Source organism: Besnoitia besnoiti, chromosome VIII (assembly GCF_002563875.1).
Source record: "Besnoitia besnoiti strain Bb-Ger1 chromosome VIII, whole genome shotgun sequence".
Classification (NCBI taxonomy): domain Eukaryota; phylum Apicomplexa; class Conoidasida; order Eucoccidiorida; family Sarcocystidae; genus Besnoitia; species Besnoitia besnoiti.
The window spans coordinates 1,768,029-1,783,219 of NC_042363.1; the positions used below are offsets into that span (position 1 = coordinate 1,768,029).

The 15,191-nt window shown below is 58.9% G+C and overlaps 2 protein-coding genes across 2 annotated transcripts; both read left to right on the forward strand.

Annotated features, from left to right (window-relative positions):
- Window positions 1-1,632: 1,632 nt before the first annotated feature.
- Window positions 1,633-2,565, forward strand: BESB_083740 (uncharacterized protein; the record flags this gene model as incomplete). Its single annotated transcript, XM_029366724.1, has 1 exon — window positions 1,633-2,565. The coding sequence occupies one exon, from the start codon at window positions 1,633-1,635 to the stop codon at window positions 2,563-2,565; it is 933 nt and encodes a 310-aa protein (XP_029217184.1).
- A 3,227-nt stretch (window positions 2,566-5,792) lies between these two features.
- Window positions 5,793-14,738, forward strand: BESB_083750 (uncharacterized protein; the record flags this gene model as incomplete). Its single annotated transcript, XM_029366725.1, has 10 exons — window positions 5,793-6,434; window positions 6,890-7,513; window positions 8,051-8,277; window positions 8,613-9,286; window positions 9,886-10,793; window positions 11,136-12,118; window positions 12,781-13,297; window positions 13,541-13,771; window positions 14,297-14,489; window positions 14,668-14,738. 10 exons carry the CDS (start codon window positions 5,793-5,795, stop codon window positions 14,736-14,738), a joined length of 5,070 nt encoding a protein of 1,689 aa, XP_029217185.1.
- Window positions 14,739-15,191: the final 453 nt, after the last annotated feature.

Genomic DNA, 15,191 nt, shown 5'->3' on the forward strand with positions numbered 1-15,191 from the left:
ATGTGTATGCACCTTGGAGTGTACCAAGAATGGTTTCAGTCAGTCGTGGCAGTAGCCACGACAGTCAGCCGGCACCCTCCAACTGGTATCGCAAGAATCTCTGACCTTCACACGAAAAGTTCAGCCTGGTACTGAGCGGCGTGTCTGTCACTAGCTTATGTTGTTGAGGAGAGGCCCCCGCTTTCGTTCCCGTGCCAGTGTATTAGACCGCCGACACCTATCTCAGGTCGACTACGCGTGGCGAGGCACAGAGAGCGTGCGCTAGCCAGCGGCACCGCCAGCAGGCAGTGCTCGCCATTAATTGGCTGTTGAACGGCAGCGCGTGCTGCGGTTGTGTCCGGATTAGACCGAATATGCGGTTTCACTCGTTTTAGTGCGAATCTGGCACAGCCGCCCACGCCCGTCCGTTGCTCCCGAGCGATCGCGCCAACGCAGATGTGGCACCACTGTTCGAACAGCCAACACGCATGCGCAGACAGGCAACTCCGGATGCCCATGTCTTTGCAGTATTTCCTCTAGACAATACACCCACCACGTGATATACAGTTGTCTGTTTGTCGGCCTCTCCTATGGGTCCACTGCATTGAAAACTCTTTCTCCGAGCTGTAGTGGGTGTCTTAGCGGTAGTTTTTGCCTTCAGCGTAGTCGTGCTGCCAAGGGATGCATGCATCAGTTGTAGCTACCTTGGCGCAGACTTGCAAATTTTATGTCCCTCTCGGCGCGAGCGAACAGTCGATATGAGTTGCATACTGTGTCTCTCGCTCCAATTACTGTCGCCTACATGCGCGACAGCAGACTGGTCTTGACGTATCCGATTCCGTCACCGTCACTCGTACAGCGGTCGGTGTGTATGCAGCCGCTTGCTGTCTTCCGCGAGTGGGTCCGAACCCTAGAAAATTGATAATTGGGTGTAATTATCGTGGATTGGGACGCAGTCACTTGGATTTGTTAAGGCAGTTTGATGGTGCAAAGTCGCGAGTATTGCGGTACGAACGTCGTGCATGATCGCTCCGGTCAGCCCTCGCGGAGCTTTGCAGGATACAACCCGTCTGAGGGTTCTGATTTTAGATGATTCGTCTGATTTCCCGGTCGGACCGCCACAGCTCGTTCTCTATCTCAGGTAGCGAGTTGTTCCGAGCCGCCTTGACGCAACGACCAGCTTTTTTCTTTTTTTCCTTTTTCGACTCATCTGCTCATCGCAGCGATACGGGGACGTTCACCATGAGCCGCCGAACAGTGCGCAGAGCTGTCTGTTTTGCAGAGACGACAAGGCAGTGGAAACAATTCCTTCTTCTGATCGTTTGAGGCCGTTGCGCGGTTTTCCCTGCGCGCTTCAAGGGTGTTTCGCAGTATCCGTCTCCTGTCGGATATGGAAAAAAAAATGTGGCTACAGCAGCGGATACACAGTACGGACGGGCGCTTATGAGAGGCTATCTCCACGTGGCCTTGCAGTGTTTCACTGGTGGCTTGCGTATCTCAGTCTAATTTACATTGGGAGCCTCTCCTTTTTCTTTGTAGGCTCGAAAGTGTCGCCAGGGCCTCCTCCAGCCCGGTCGTTTCATATGCAGCTCTTTTGCTGCAATGTAAAACCCTTCCGGATTACCTCCGTCGTCTCGCAACCTTTTTTCCACAATGTTGCCCACCTATTTGAGGGGAGGTTGTCCGTGCTTCCCTTCGCTAAATCCTCCAGCGACTTTCACTTCTTTCCTCGCAAACTTCTGCCACCGTCTTGCACATCTCTCGTTGATGGATTTGCAGCTTTCGGCAGCTCAGTTTTCTCTTCTTCTGTGTGCGCCGCGCAAAGTCTACGAGTTTGCCAGTATTCGGAAAAAGCAGAAGAACTACTACGCGAGAGACGACCCAGGGTTCCTTCTTCTCCTCTTTTCGTTTTCCCTGGCGACTGGCATCGTGTATGCGCTCGCCTTCTCGCACTCGGCTCTAGGCGGCGTTTTCACTGCGTTCGCTCCTCCGGTCTATTTGCTGCTTTCGGCGCTGGTCATCCCGCCTTCCCACTATCTCTTCCTTCTCTGTCGCCGCCGTTCTTCAGATAGCCCAGCATCGCGCAGCTCCCCCCCCGGCAGCAGTGCCTCTTCTGCCCGATCGCGTGAGCGGCGGAGTTTGTCTTCATCGCCTGCATGCGCGTGTCCCGAGTTCCTCTTTTGCTTTGATGTTCACTGGAACGCGTCATTCTTGTACCTCGTCTTCGGCCTCGTCCTCTACTTCGTTCTCTTTCCTCTTATCCGCCTTCTTCCGTCCTCGCTTGACTGCTTCTTCTCAAACGCCATACAGGTCGCGGCCGTTGCCGCGTACTGCTACATCACGGCCCTGGGGTTTGCGAGTCTCGGCTTTTCAGATTCGCCGGTTCCGTTCTCTCTGCCTGCCCTCGTCTTTTTTGTTTTTGCCCTGGTCGCTACGGCCTCTTCTGTCAACCTCGGAGAAGCTGTCATTCGTGTGCTTCTCTACTTCCAGGGCCACGCCATCGTGCCTACAGCGCAGCGAGCCGAAATGACGGCATTTGCCGTGGGTGATTTTAGCATATCCACCGTTCCGCCAGCGGCGTCCTAAGGTGTACGTACACGTGACGGCTGTCGAAGACGCGTGTGACCTGGGCAGCGTGCGCATCGAAAGAGCTGGACACAGAGGCCGCTTCCGCGGCAATCTAGGGGTGAATTCGAGTTTCAAGTCGTGTCTCCAGGTTGCTAAACATCTCGTCTTGCCTGTCAGACTAGCTATGGAATAGAACCTCTGTTACTGTTGTTGCTGTAAAGGAGACATGGGCGCTACTATTGAAAGCGTTGCAGCCCGCAGCGCATGCCGTCTCGCGTGGCGCATGCGGCTGTCGACACGAGCGCATGCAGCAGTGCCGGTGAGCGGCCTTTTATATGGACAACGGTCAGGAAAACAGTATTGAGCTCTTCATTTTAGGATGAGACTTTTCTAAGCTCCAAGGAGCAATTAGGGAACACGAACCAAGGGTCGAATGTCTCCTACGTCGCGTTGGCATATCTGTCTGCGGTCCTCGCCCCTTGTGAATCGTGTTGTGCTGACTGTGGGCACTATGACCTGACGAACTAGTGGTTGTTTCAACCGCTTTTTTCACGAGATTCCGTGCATGCGGGTATCTGCAGTTCGAACCCTTTCTCGGCGACGAAGGCCAGCACACCCGCTGTACACTGTCGCCGCCATTGTCATCTGCTTAGCTTGTGCGGGAGTGTACGCCGAAATCCACACGCGCGCTGAGGCGAATGTATGAATCTCGTCGGTGTTGCGGAATAGGTATGGATTTTCTTGTGGGAATTGGGTTCACGTCCGCTGATATGCAGCACAGCGCGAGGAGACAAACCGCAATGACGCACAATTCAGACCCACATCTACATTCCGAGTCACAAAATGTTGCCGTCACACCAGTCGTGTATGTATGCTCGAATTTCAGGCAATAGAGCTCGGTACCGCTCGTCACGTAACAATCTAAAATCGTACTGTAGATTATTTATGTCACCAGCTGATCATGGGGGAGGGCATAAATACCAACACACCGCCGGTTCTAAATGGAATTCCCTTCCATGTCCCATAATACGCTAAACAGTTTCGATGTTAACAAACAACACAGAATGGGAGGGAAGAAGATATACTGTGTTACTCCGTGCGTGGAAATTAATGGAGCGTTCACGCTCTCAAGTTCCCTGGCATCACAGCCATGTAGGATTAGCGCTCTCAGAAAACTCTATACCAGTGAACCGGTCCCACTCGCATGTGGCATTCTAGAGCGCCTAGGTGTGCGGGCAGAAAACTCTATACCAGTGAACCGGTCCCACTCGCATGTGGCATTCTAGAGCGCCTAGGTGTGCGGGCAGAAATGCAACCGAGTTGTGTCGGGGCCGCACGGCGTCCTCTTCATTTGCGTTCGCTGTGCTGGTTATGGGGCTGCTTGGTCTTCCCGCCAAATATATAGGTTCTACAGTGACCCTGTGACTCAGGGTGATTTAGCGGCTGCGTACAGTTGTCTGCGATTGAACTTTTTTCCGGATCACAGTGCTATCAGGCGTCGAAGACGCCGTCCAGACAGCGTCGCAATCACATGATGCACAGTTCGCGCGATAATACTAACGCCTGCCGTCCCTCGCAGTGCCCGTTTTAATCACTGGTGGAAGCATCTGTCGCGGATTTCTATTCTCCTTTGCTGAAGACGAGGACGGCGGGTGGCGTCGTACCGGACAGAAAAGCGGGGAATTTTAGTTCGCAGTACCTGCCAGGACTGTCTTGCCGGAACTTCCCTAGCGTAGGAGTCAGCTTATTTAGGGAATGGATTTCAGCTGGATGTGTCCGGCAGAACTTGCCCGTGGAACTGTGTAATGCGCCATACAACGCGTGTGCTGCACTGTGCAGTACCCCTGCCGGCACAGCAACGCAGCGAGGTCACCCGCTGGCGTTAACTGACTACTTCATTCAAGTGGAGAGCTACGCGTCTAGCGTTTGTTAAGATGAGTTGGACCCTTGCGCCATGCTCGCTCTTCGCCCATTTACTTGAGGGACTAGCGTTCTCAGGGAGTTCACGCTGACCGCGACGTTTTTCCGTTCGCTGCGGCAAGCCGTCGGCGCGAACGACCATACCAGTGGATTCCTTCTGCTTACCGCGTAATGTTTGTGGCGCATTTCGCTTGTACAGCTGAAGGACGGAGAAGAGTTGTCAACAGCAAGAAAGGATAGTGGAATGGTTCCTTTGGTCCCCGCGGCGTCTCAGCTCCTCCACATTAAGCGGCTCGAATGCCTGAGGCATGCTGTCCGCCTTTTCATTCTCCGCTCGCGTTCCCTCTCGAAAAGTCGTGGCCGCGTGCCAGTCGGGTCACCCGACAACTGCAGGCGCACACAAGCGAATGCTCGGCCTCAGCTCGATAGCACGCTGTATAGAAAGACTTTTTCATGGCAAAGCGGCTCGATTTTTTTCGGTACGGAGTTCCTCTGCATACTCCGGTGGGTGTGCAGCTTTAGGCGACCAGCCGGGTCACTTGATGGTGCCCTTCGAGACTCAACCGTGCTCACCCTGGCTCGCGCGACGTTTTCATACTGGTATTCAACCGTTCTCACGGCTGTGGTGTAAGGCACAATCATCATTTGCGACTCTCTCATCTCGAAGTCATCTCATGCGGAGGCGGCAGCAGCGCCCAGTCTCCAGTAAACTCGCGAGTCAAGGGTACGCGCCTTGTCTATTATCTCGCACCAGTTCGTTGGCTGTGTGTGTGTCGGCACTGCTAACGGGTTCACAGCAAATGTGAGCCTCGCCGACGAATGAGGCAGTCTCGTTCGCTTGCCGCTCCGTTTCAACGAGGTCGCCCGTCCTTCGGGCCTGTGTAAATTCAGAGACCTCCGTGTATTCTCTCCTATTCGCCAAACGAGCGAACGACTTTTCCAGTGCCCCTCGCTGCCGGCTGCGCAACCGTGCGTTACATGCGTATGTGTGGTGCACCTTCAGCCTAGCTAATATTCTTAAAAGAGTGGATAAACTCGGTGGCTGGGTCCCAGGCAGACACAGATAGGTCCATTCCTTTCTCTGTTCTGCCGCTGGCGGCCGCTTTTCACCTCCTTGCGGACTTCGCCTCCAAAAACACTCTGTCCGCGTTAGGATTGGGAACCTGAACGCTTTTCAGCTGCTCGCGCCTGGGCCACCGTTAGCCGCGTCCTCCTCCGGATGACTAAAGAGGCGGAGGCTCTGAGTGCGTGTGAGCCGTGTCGTTTGCTTCCTTGTCGAATGCATGCACTCGCTCTTCATAGAAGACGACACACCGAGAGCCAGGATGGTGGCGGCGAACCTCGGCGACTTCTTCTCCGATACAGATGAGCCAGAAGGCGGGCGCTGCTCTCGCAGGGACGCCCTCAGACAACGGCGTCAATGCGAGAAGGGTGGGCGCTTCGCGCGCGCGAAGCTCAGTGAGGACTCGCCTGAGACGCACGCCAAGCGCGACGGCGGCAAACCTGGCCGCAGCGCAGACGCTGAGCACCCTCTGCCGGCGAATGACGGATTCCCGAGGCTGTGTCCTGCCTTCAGCCCCGGCACAACTGCAAGACGCGACTCGGCCGTTGCTGGAGACGGTGCGAGGCGGGGGACGCGCCCGCCAGCGAGGGAGGGGGTCACCCCTGGCGGAGCCGCTTCCGCTGCCGAGGCCGTCAGCGCCCAGCCCCGGCCGCGGCGACGATCTGCGGGGGGAAGAAACGGAGAAAGCTGGGGGAAGGCGCAGAAGGCGCGCGCGGAGACGCTGCTTCGCAACGCGTCTCTGAAGGAGGATGAAGAGATGGTGAAGGCGCTTCTCAAGCATGCACAAGGCCGCCGAGGCCCACTCGTGTATGACGCGGAACGAAACGAGGGCAACGTCGAATACAAACTCTTCCTCACGCAGCTGACCCCCGCGAAACTCGCCCACCGCACGACGCAAATGAAGGTACGCCCCACGCACTCCGCCTCCCGTCCCCAATCCTTCGAGTGTCTGGACAGCCCCCAAGGCTCGCCGCCTTCACTCACGCGCGGTGAGAGATCCCTAGATGCGTTTAGAATCACGAAGGGGTTGCTCCCCACACACACACACACACGCCCCGCGAACGAGCGAGTCTCCAACTGCGGCCACGGCTGCATGCATGCCCGTTATCTATCCATCTGGCTGTATCTCTCTATCTGTCTATATCTATCTATCTATTGGATCTATCTATCTAATCCATTTATCTATCTATCAATCTATCCATATCTATCATACATACCCATCGATCTATGTATACATCTACTTATTTGTAGCACACACATCTAGTTGATCGAGCTCTCCGCCTGCCCGCGATTGTGAGCAGAAACCCCTCGGTGCTTGGACGTGTTTCTCCGCGTCTGTTTGTGACCGCCCTGTGGCAGTACCGCATGCAGGAAGGCGCAGGCGTGTGCTTTTACCTGCTCGGCGTGGCCGACGGCGGCCTCGGGGTCGGCATCTCCAGTCGGTACATGCGCGAGAGCCTCGACGCAGTCGCGCGCATGGCGGCGGCTCTCGGCGCCTCCGCCGCGGTCGTGGGGCTGCAAAGAGTCGCGGAGACCGAGGCAGACGCCCCCCACGCCGCCGCAGACTGCGGACTTCACGGCGAGGCTGGACAAACAGAGAAGGAAAAGAAGAATAAGTCGGAGGAAGGAGAGGACGAAGGCGTAGGGGAGGCTCGAGCGCAGGAGACTAAGGCGAAAGCAGCGGAGAAGGCAGGAGAAAGGCGATCCGCGCGAGGTCAAAGAGCCGCGCATGCGGACATGCCAGAAAGGGCCCTGACGGGCGACGAGGCCCTGCAGGCGCCAAGAGAGTCGGGTGGGTGTCATGGCAAAGGGGGAGAATGGGCTGGGCGCGAGGGGTATGGAAAAGGGGCAACCACGAGGAGGCCGGCGGCCATGCCGGAGGAGAAGCACATCGACAGATTCGCCAGAGAAAAGACACCCGAGGGAGCAAGATGTGACTGGGAGGCGATACTGGAAAACGAAGATGAAACGAGCACCGCAAGGGTAAGATGCGGCAGCTTGACGGCGTTGTGACTGGGCTGCGCTTGACTTTCGAAGAAAAGACAAGCAGCAACGGCGCGCCGTCTTCGCGTGGGTGTCTCCATTCACACTACGCCTCTCCGCATTTGCAGAGCTCGCGCGCGCCCTATGCCTCAAGAATGGAGTCGCGAGCGACTGGCGCTTTGCCAGTGACTCTGTACCCCTCGCCGAAATCAGAGAGTCGTGCGCGCACTGGAATGTGTTACTCGCACTATGTAGCTATACAAATACATCTGTTCATTCCTGCATGTGTCTATACAGGGGCGTATTTCGTGATTCAACTGCCGCAGAGCCTGTGTCGCCAGATTGCCCAAGCGTAGCCCTGTGTGGTCGCTCCGCCGGTTGGCCAGCAGAAATGTTCGAGCTTCACTCCCGTTCTTTCTATCTCTTCGATGCCTTGCTTAGACTCCCTCGCGGGGGCTGTATTCCGTTCCTGTTTGAGTGTTTGTGTTGCTTTCCTTGCCGCATGCGTCCGTTCCCTTTCTCGCCGCCTCGGAGTAGTGGGTCGCGTGCGTCCGCGTGAGCCAGAACCAGTCGGCGGCCCTCTGTAGCCCCCGCCCGCCCTCCAGGGGTGGAGCCCCAGGCGCCCGCAGCGCCCTGTCTCCCGCCGGGCCCACCGCCTCCCCACGCGCCCGTGACCTCCGCATCGCGGTCCTGGGAGCACACGGCGTGGGAAAAAGTTCGCTCGTGGCGGTGCTCGCCGACGAGGGGACTCTCGACGACGGAGAGTAAGCTCCAAGTTAAAACTCAGGATTGCAAGTCTCACAGTCGCTCGAGAAGCGGCCTCTCGCCTCGGCGGTGGCGCAGTCCGAAAGATGACTAGTGTTGGACACGAGGCAGTTCAGGGGAGCCACGATGCTCCATGCAACACGCTTCCTCCAGCGGCCACGCACTGTGTGCGCGTCGCGTTCGTGAGCGTTCCTTATCCGCTTGGCTGTGGTAAGACCGACGCTCCGCGAGTCAGCTTCCTGCGTTGTCAAGCGTGGTAGCCTTGCTGTGTCAGGCCTTCTCAGAATCTTCTAGCATTGTTTCGAAATCTTTTTCTGTCGGCTGTCTCTCGCAGAGGCTCTGCGCGCCTCCAGCTCTGCACGCATCCTCACGAGGTGCTTCTCGGGGCGACGTCGGCGCTCCACTTTGCATCACTGCCTCTCTCGCTGAGTCCAGCGAATTCGCAACCCCTTCCGCGGGCCGCTGGCGGTTTGTTTGCGGCCGCCGCGTGCCCGCTTCCCGTTCCTCCGTTCGCGGAGGCGGCTGGCCGTTCATTCTTAGCAACGCGAGAGCCGAAGGAGCCGCGCGCCAGGAGACAGGCGGAGGGCGACACGAACCCGCCAGGATACAGCCTCAGCGGTTCCAAAGGCGAAATCGGTTCGAAAGGCGAAAGCGCCTGTGACAGGAAACCCTGTTCCCGCGGATCGGGAATCGTCCAGGGTGAAGGGGCCTACGGGTGCATTGACACCGCCCTCGACGCCAAGGCGCCAGGTGTACGTACACCGCGCGCTTCCCAGGACTCGGGCTGGGCGCCGAGTGGAGTACGCGGGGAGTCGCCGTCCGTCGCCGTTTCTCTTGGATCACCAGAGGAAGCAGAGGACCAAGCACTGCAGGCCGCTGCAGAGGCGCGGGGAGAGTCAGATGAAATGCGCGGAGAGTCCAGACGAAGCGACGCAGAAGACTGCGCAACAGACATCTCGCTTCTCGACATGGCGGGGCATCCGAAATACATCAAAAGCTCATTAACAGGTAGATCTCGCAGGCGCGTGGTAATCTGCTGCGGCCGCGACACACGCAGCGCGGCTGCGTCATTTGCTCTGAGTGGAGTCCGTGTCGCTTCTTCCCAGCGTCACGGCCAGAGGCACTCACCGCGTTTGGGGTTGTCTGTTTGAGCGGAGCGCTCGCCCTTTCTCAAAAGTGTGAATCGAGATTCACATCTTTACGTGATGCCCACGCTCCCCAGCGTAACGCGACGAAAGGATTTCTTGCCGACTTTCTTTTCGCGCTGCGCGTCGTGCAACGCTTCCCGGGCGCCTCATCGTCATCCCATTATTTCGCATTCGTTCCATCGCTTCGCGTGTGTCTCTGACTATTATGGCCGCCCTAACACGTTAGTCTCCGCCTTTGTGCTTGGCCTGACTTCGTTAGTCCTCGCCGTGGGTGCGGATTCGAGTCTTTCCTTCGCTGAAGCCGCGGCGTGCGCGGCGTGTTTTATGCGGAGAAGGCTGTTGAGGCGCGTGCGCTTTGTTGCGCGAAGGAGACGTTTTTTGCTGTCTGCCCCCGCGATTCCGGCGCCGCGCTGGCGTGTCTGTTTGCCATTTCGAGTCCTTTTTATGCGTTGCCCTCAGGCCTCCTTTGCGAGTGTGTGGCGCACGTCGTCCTCGTCGTCGACGCCTCGGCGGAGGCCGACCCCGTTCCCGTCCAGCTTCAACAAGCGCGCGTGCTGCTGGCGACGGCACTTCTGCTGCTTCGCCTCCCCTTCACTCTCGTTTTCAACAAGTGGGAGAAGCGCCGGCAGCTGCGGCGCAAGCCCCCTCGAGCGCCCGCCCCGCGGGGCCCCTCGTCTCTTCGCTGTCTATCCGCCGCACCCGCTCCCTCAACAGGCGGCTCCAACGCCGCAAGGGACGAGGACGCCGCGACGGACGTGAACGCCGACATGGAGGCCGACGCAGAGAGGGCTGAGAAGGCGCAGCTGTGTGCAGAAGTGCTGGGCAACCTGCAGGCGATGTTCGGAGTCGCTGCAGCCGCGCTGTCGGCTGCCTACGTCCCAGGGCCCCTCGGCCTGTCTGACGTGCAGCGGGGGCAGCGCGACGCCTTCGACAAGACGTCGGCGCGCGCAGAGAGCCCCGACGACGCTCGCGCAGGGCGACGCGGACTCCCGCCGCCCAGCCCTCCAGTGAGAGGCGCGGAGGCGACCCTGAAGGAAGGGCGAGAAGGCGAAGGCGGCGACGGACACGCGGAGATCAGCGCCGGTGAACATGAATGCGAAGCGCTGCTGCGCACGTGCATCGCGGCGGCGACACGCCGAGAGTTGCCGGTCGCCCGCGGCGGCGGAGAAGGCGCGGCGGCCTCGAGCGCGGAGCGCTTCATGGCTGCCGCAGGCTCGCGGCTGTCGCTGCAGTGCTGCGAAAGCTTCTGTGTGTCGTGTGTCGACGGCTGCGGGACCGAGGAACTCCGAAGAAGTCTGCAGGTCTGCGCTGCGTCTGTGGATCAGGATTGGCTAACTATGCGCGGGCGTGGCGCACGCGAGTGGGAAGTGCGCAGCTCACCGCCGCCGCAGGGCGAGAAGTGAATACCTCTCCTCTGCAGGCCGGTGACAACAGAACCTTTCGTTAGTATTGAATCACAAGGCATAGAGATCTTCACACTGATCGCAGCCAGCATCGCGTTTCTTTCAGTCTTTTCGCTTCGTCCTTGCCGCTCCGCTTCCTCGAGTGACGTCAGCTCGCGGCCGATCAGCTCAGCTTCACATTTAGACGTCCACGCATGTCTCACGTTTCTCGCGTTGGTTGCGGAGTAATCATTCTGCAGATTGATTTGAGCAGAAGAGGTTCGGCTTGCGCTGTGCGTGTGCGTCTCCCCCCCTGTGTCTCTTCAGGTGCTGCGCCCGTTCCGCTTGAGGCCCTTGCCCGCGCGCTCAGGCGCCTCGATCCTGTCTCTCCCCCGCGCCTGCGCATCTGCTTCTTCCGCGTTGTCCCCACCGCCCGCTGGCGTTACGAGGACTTCCGCGTCTTGCGAGTCTCGCGCTGTTGTCACTTCATCATCATCCTCCGCGGCTTCTCGTGTCTCGCTTTCTTCGCGCTCTGCGTCCTCCTCCTCTCCCGCGTCCTCCCCGCCCGCGTTTCTGGTGACGCAGGTGTTTCCGCGGTGCCGCGCAACGGCGACGGAGAGGCCGGACGAAGAGAATCTCTTCGCAGACAGCCCCTCGGCGGCGACGACCGTGGCGCCGCGCCCCAGGAGCGGAGGCCCGCCCGCCCCTCTGCGCGCCTTGTCGTTTTCGGCGTCTCCAGTTTCCTTCCCTGAACCCCCCCCGCAGCCCGCGGAGGATCACCGGAGCGGCGGAGACGCGGCGACGGCGCTACACCAGGACGCGCGACCCACAACCGACTACGAAGCCCCGACGCACGCAAACGAACGCGCCGCGAGCGTCGTGTTGGGCGGCGTCCTCCTGCAAGGCTGCCTGCAAGTCGGCGACTGTGTCCTCTCTGGGCCCTTCACTTCCCCGCGGCGCCGCGCCGGAAGGGGCGGAGACACTCCTTCGGCCGCCGGCGAGCCCGGGAGCGAATGCGCCGGCGCCCGGCGGCCCGAGCGACCTTCGTGCGAAGGCGAAAATGAGACAGCGTGGAACGAGAGGTCGTCGCACTCGCTGGGGCAAGCGTCCGACGCAGGCTCGCGCGAGGGGGGCGTCCATGAAAGCGGCAAGCGGAAAGAGGCGGCCGCGGAGAAGAACGGCGACGCTGAGACGGAGCTCGTTGCGGACGAGACAGAGTTCACCTGGCACTGGGCAAGAGTCGACTCTATCCGCGACAGCGCAAGGCAGGCCGTCGCTTTCATTCCAGACTCAGACACGCCGATAAAATGGTGAGATAAGAAGCAGAACCCCGCCAGAAGTCACACACACGAAGAGCCTCGGACTAGAGGGTTGCAGTACACTCCATATGCATATATATATATAGGTGGAGGTAGGTAGATAGATGAAGAGGTTAGTTCTAGACGTAGAGGTGGGTAGACAGACAGGCGGATAGACAGATAGACAGACAGGTAGACAGATAGACAGATACGTATACGATGCGTTGCGGGCTGTAAACGGACGGAAATTGCGGCCGCCGTCATCCTGCGGGTGCAGAGAGAGGTGCAGGACTGGAAACGAAAGATTTCGACTCATGAACAAATCTGCATGCATCTTGCGCTGTTGCCATCAGGCCGGATTTGCTCTCTCCTGTCACTTCTTCCACCGTCACCTGACACGTCTCACACTTATGATGGAGACCGTGTATCCCTTTGCAAACATGGGAGCTTATAGGTACATTTGCATATTTGTATGTCTGAATATAGTTGAATACATATATATATATATATACGTATAGGCCTGTATATGCGTTCCTTTCTTCGTCCGCTTGGCTGTCTCCGTTTGCGAACGTCGCTTTCTTCTTCTTTCTTCTTTCAGTTAGTGACCTGTCCATTCTCGCGGCTTCATGCTTCTTGCGGCTTTGCACTCCATGTGCTGCGGTCGCCCTTCGCAGCTCGCTCGCCGTCGTTTTTCTCGCTTCGTTGCCTCCGGTCAGTGGCGCGGGCGCGCGTCCCTCTCGGGAGGCGTCGGCGGCTGCAGAGGCGCCCAAGGCCGCCGCGGAGAGGCGCCCGGCGGGCTTCGACAGGCCCCGCGAGGAGGCCGGCGCGGGGTTCGCGTCTCGCCTGCGCCCTGGCCTTCTCCTCGTACGAGTCGGCGAGAACCAGCCCACAACCTGTGCGCAAGGAGACTCCGACGCGGCGACGCCTCCCCAGCTGTCTCTCGGCCTCGAAGGCCACAGAGGCGCAGGCGACGTCCGCGACCCCGCTGCGCGCTCTGCGGGCGGTCAAGAGGCGCAGACGCCTCCCGCGGGCAGGCCCCTGAGAGACGGCGAACGCCAGCGAGCGTCGAGGCCGGCGCTGCGCCTCCCGCAGCCAGTCGCGGCCTGCTGGTGTCGCGTGCATGTCCTGGCGCATCCCTCGGCTCTGCGCAGATTCAGCACGCTCGCTGTCTACGCGCATGCCGTGAGGCAGGTAGGAGCGGCGGGACGCGATAGGGAGGTCGCAGAGTGCGCAGCGTTTTGTGCGACGCGACGCGCTGCAGCTGCCTCTGCGCAGCTCAGCAGATCCAAACAGTGAGGGCTGCCGATTTGCAGCTGCCTGACGTCCCGCGATAGTGCGTGGCGTCGTGTGTCTCCTTCGGGTGTTGCGTTTAGGCCCTTCGCGTCGTTCGCAGTTGCGCCCTTTTCTTCCACGGCTTTTTGTGATGTCATTTAGGCTGCAGAAGTGCTTGCCATCCTTCCTGAGACCGCCACCGCTGAGGAGATCGCGGAGGCGACCGACAGCGCGGCGGCCTGTCTGCGGGGACGAACGCGCTTTCGCGCGTCGCGGCTCCGAGGCAGCGACGAGCCCCAGGCGCCGCGGCGCCGGAGGCGAGAGGAGGAGGGCGCAGAGGCGCTGGAGAAGAACGAGATAGGCGACGCAGAAAGGCGGCAAAGTCGCAGCAGGGTAGGCAGACAGGCCTTCGCGCCTGAGCGCAGCCAGAGAGAGTCGCAAAATCGAAAGATTCGAGGGACTTCTCATGGCGTTCATGTTTCGTTTTGAGTACATGCGTTCTTGGAATTCTTAGGATATAGCCGTTTGATAATTCAGATATTTAAAAACTTTGATTTGTATTTATTTCCACTCGGCAAAAGAATGCACTTGCTGGACACGAGCGAACACCGCGTGGAGCAAACCTGCATTCAGAAGGAATTGTCTGCGCCTACGTGTGCGGACGCGGAGGTGTCTGGGGGCGTGAGCCGCGTCGGCACGCGGGTGCTGGGGCACGCTCGCGAGATGCAGGGACGATTCTACGTGTATCTACAGATGCAGAGACGGCGGGTAAAGTAACGATGTTTGATGATGCGTATGTCACTCTTCTTTTTGAGCGCCCATCGTTCTCTGTGTAGACGTTACATGGCTCGAGTCTGCAGGCGCGTGTGCGTAGGTGTCTGGTTCAGTTCGTCTGTGTCTCTCAATTCTCCGTCGCAGGCGGGGCGCCAGGCGCGGGGTCTGCGTTCACTCTCTGAAGCGCAGGCGCCTTTTCTTTGCCGTGTATCGCCTGATCACGTCCTCGCGCCGCTGGAGACGGGGTTCGTCCTGCTTCACTTCATCGCGGGGTCAGGCGGCGAAGTGCTGGCTGCTGACTTGCCGCTCGTCGTCTGCAACGGCGTCGACATCCAGGGTGAGAAGGTGCTGGGGGGACGTGGTTCATTTTTTTTTCAAATCACTGTGAATGCGTTGCGCGGGCGCGCAGCTCCTCCGCGATCGCCTGTAGCCCTGTCGTTTCAGACCTCGCGTCCTCCCCTACCCGCCTTCGCGCAACTGCGGCGCTGCTTGTTTTTCCGAAATTCTTTCTGCAGGCATCGGTCACGTCCTTGCGCCTTGCCCTGATATCCCCTTCATCTCGCAAAAGCACTACGCAGGGGGGTGAGAGAACCGCCCCTGCGCTGCAGGCTGCAAACCCCTGGGAAGCCTGCACCTACCCCGCGTTGCGGCTCTTTGAAAAACTGCTTCGAATTACCGCACCCAGATAACTCCATACCGCTGAAACAGTTTGTCGCTGCGCATCATATGATACATTTTGGCATATTGCGCTGCGCTAAACGCACGCTCATGCATCCAGTGCCGATGCAGCACGAGTGATGCACTCCTTGCATTTGTGCCTTTGTGCCTTGACAGCAAGATGACAACAGCACCGTTGCGAAATGCACAGCATGAAGCGTGTATTTCTGCTTGACAAATTGTGGACATGCGGCGAGACGGCGATGATGTCCTGCGGGCTTTTATCTCTTCGTACGCGTAAATGCATCCATCTGCATGCATGCATCTGTGCGCCTTCATAATGCGTGGAGAGATCCACATCTTACTCATGCGCATCAAGAGA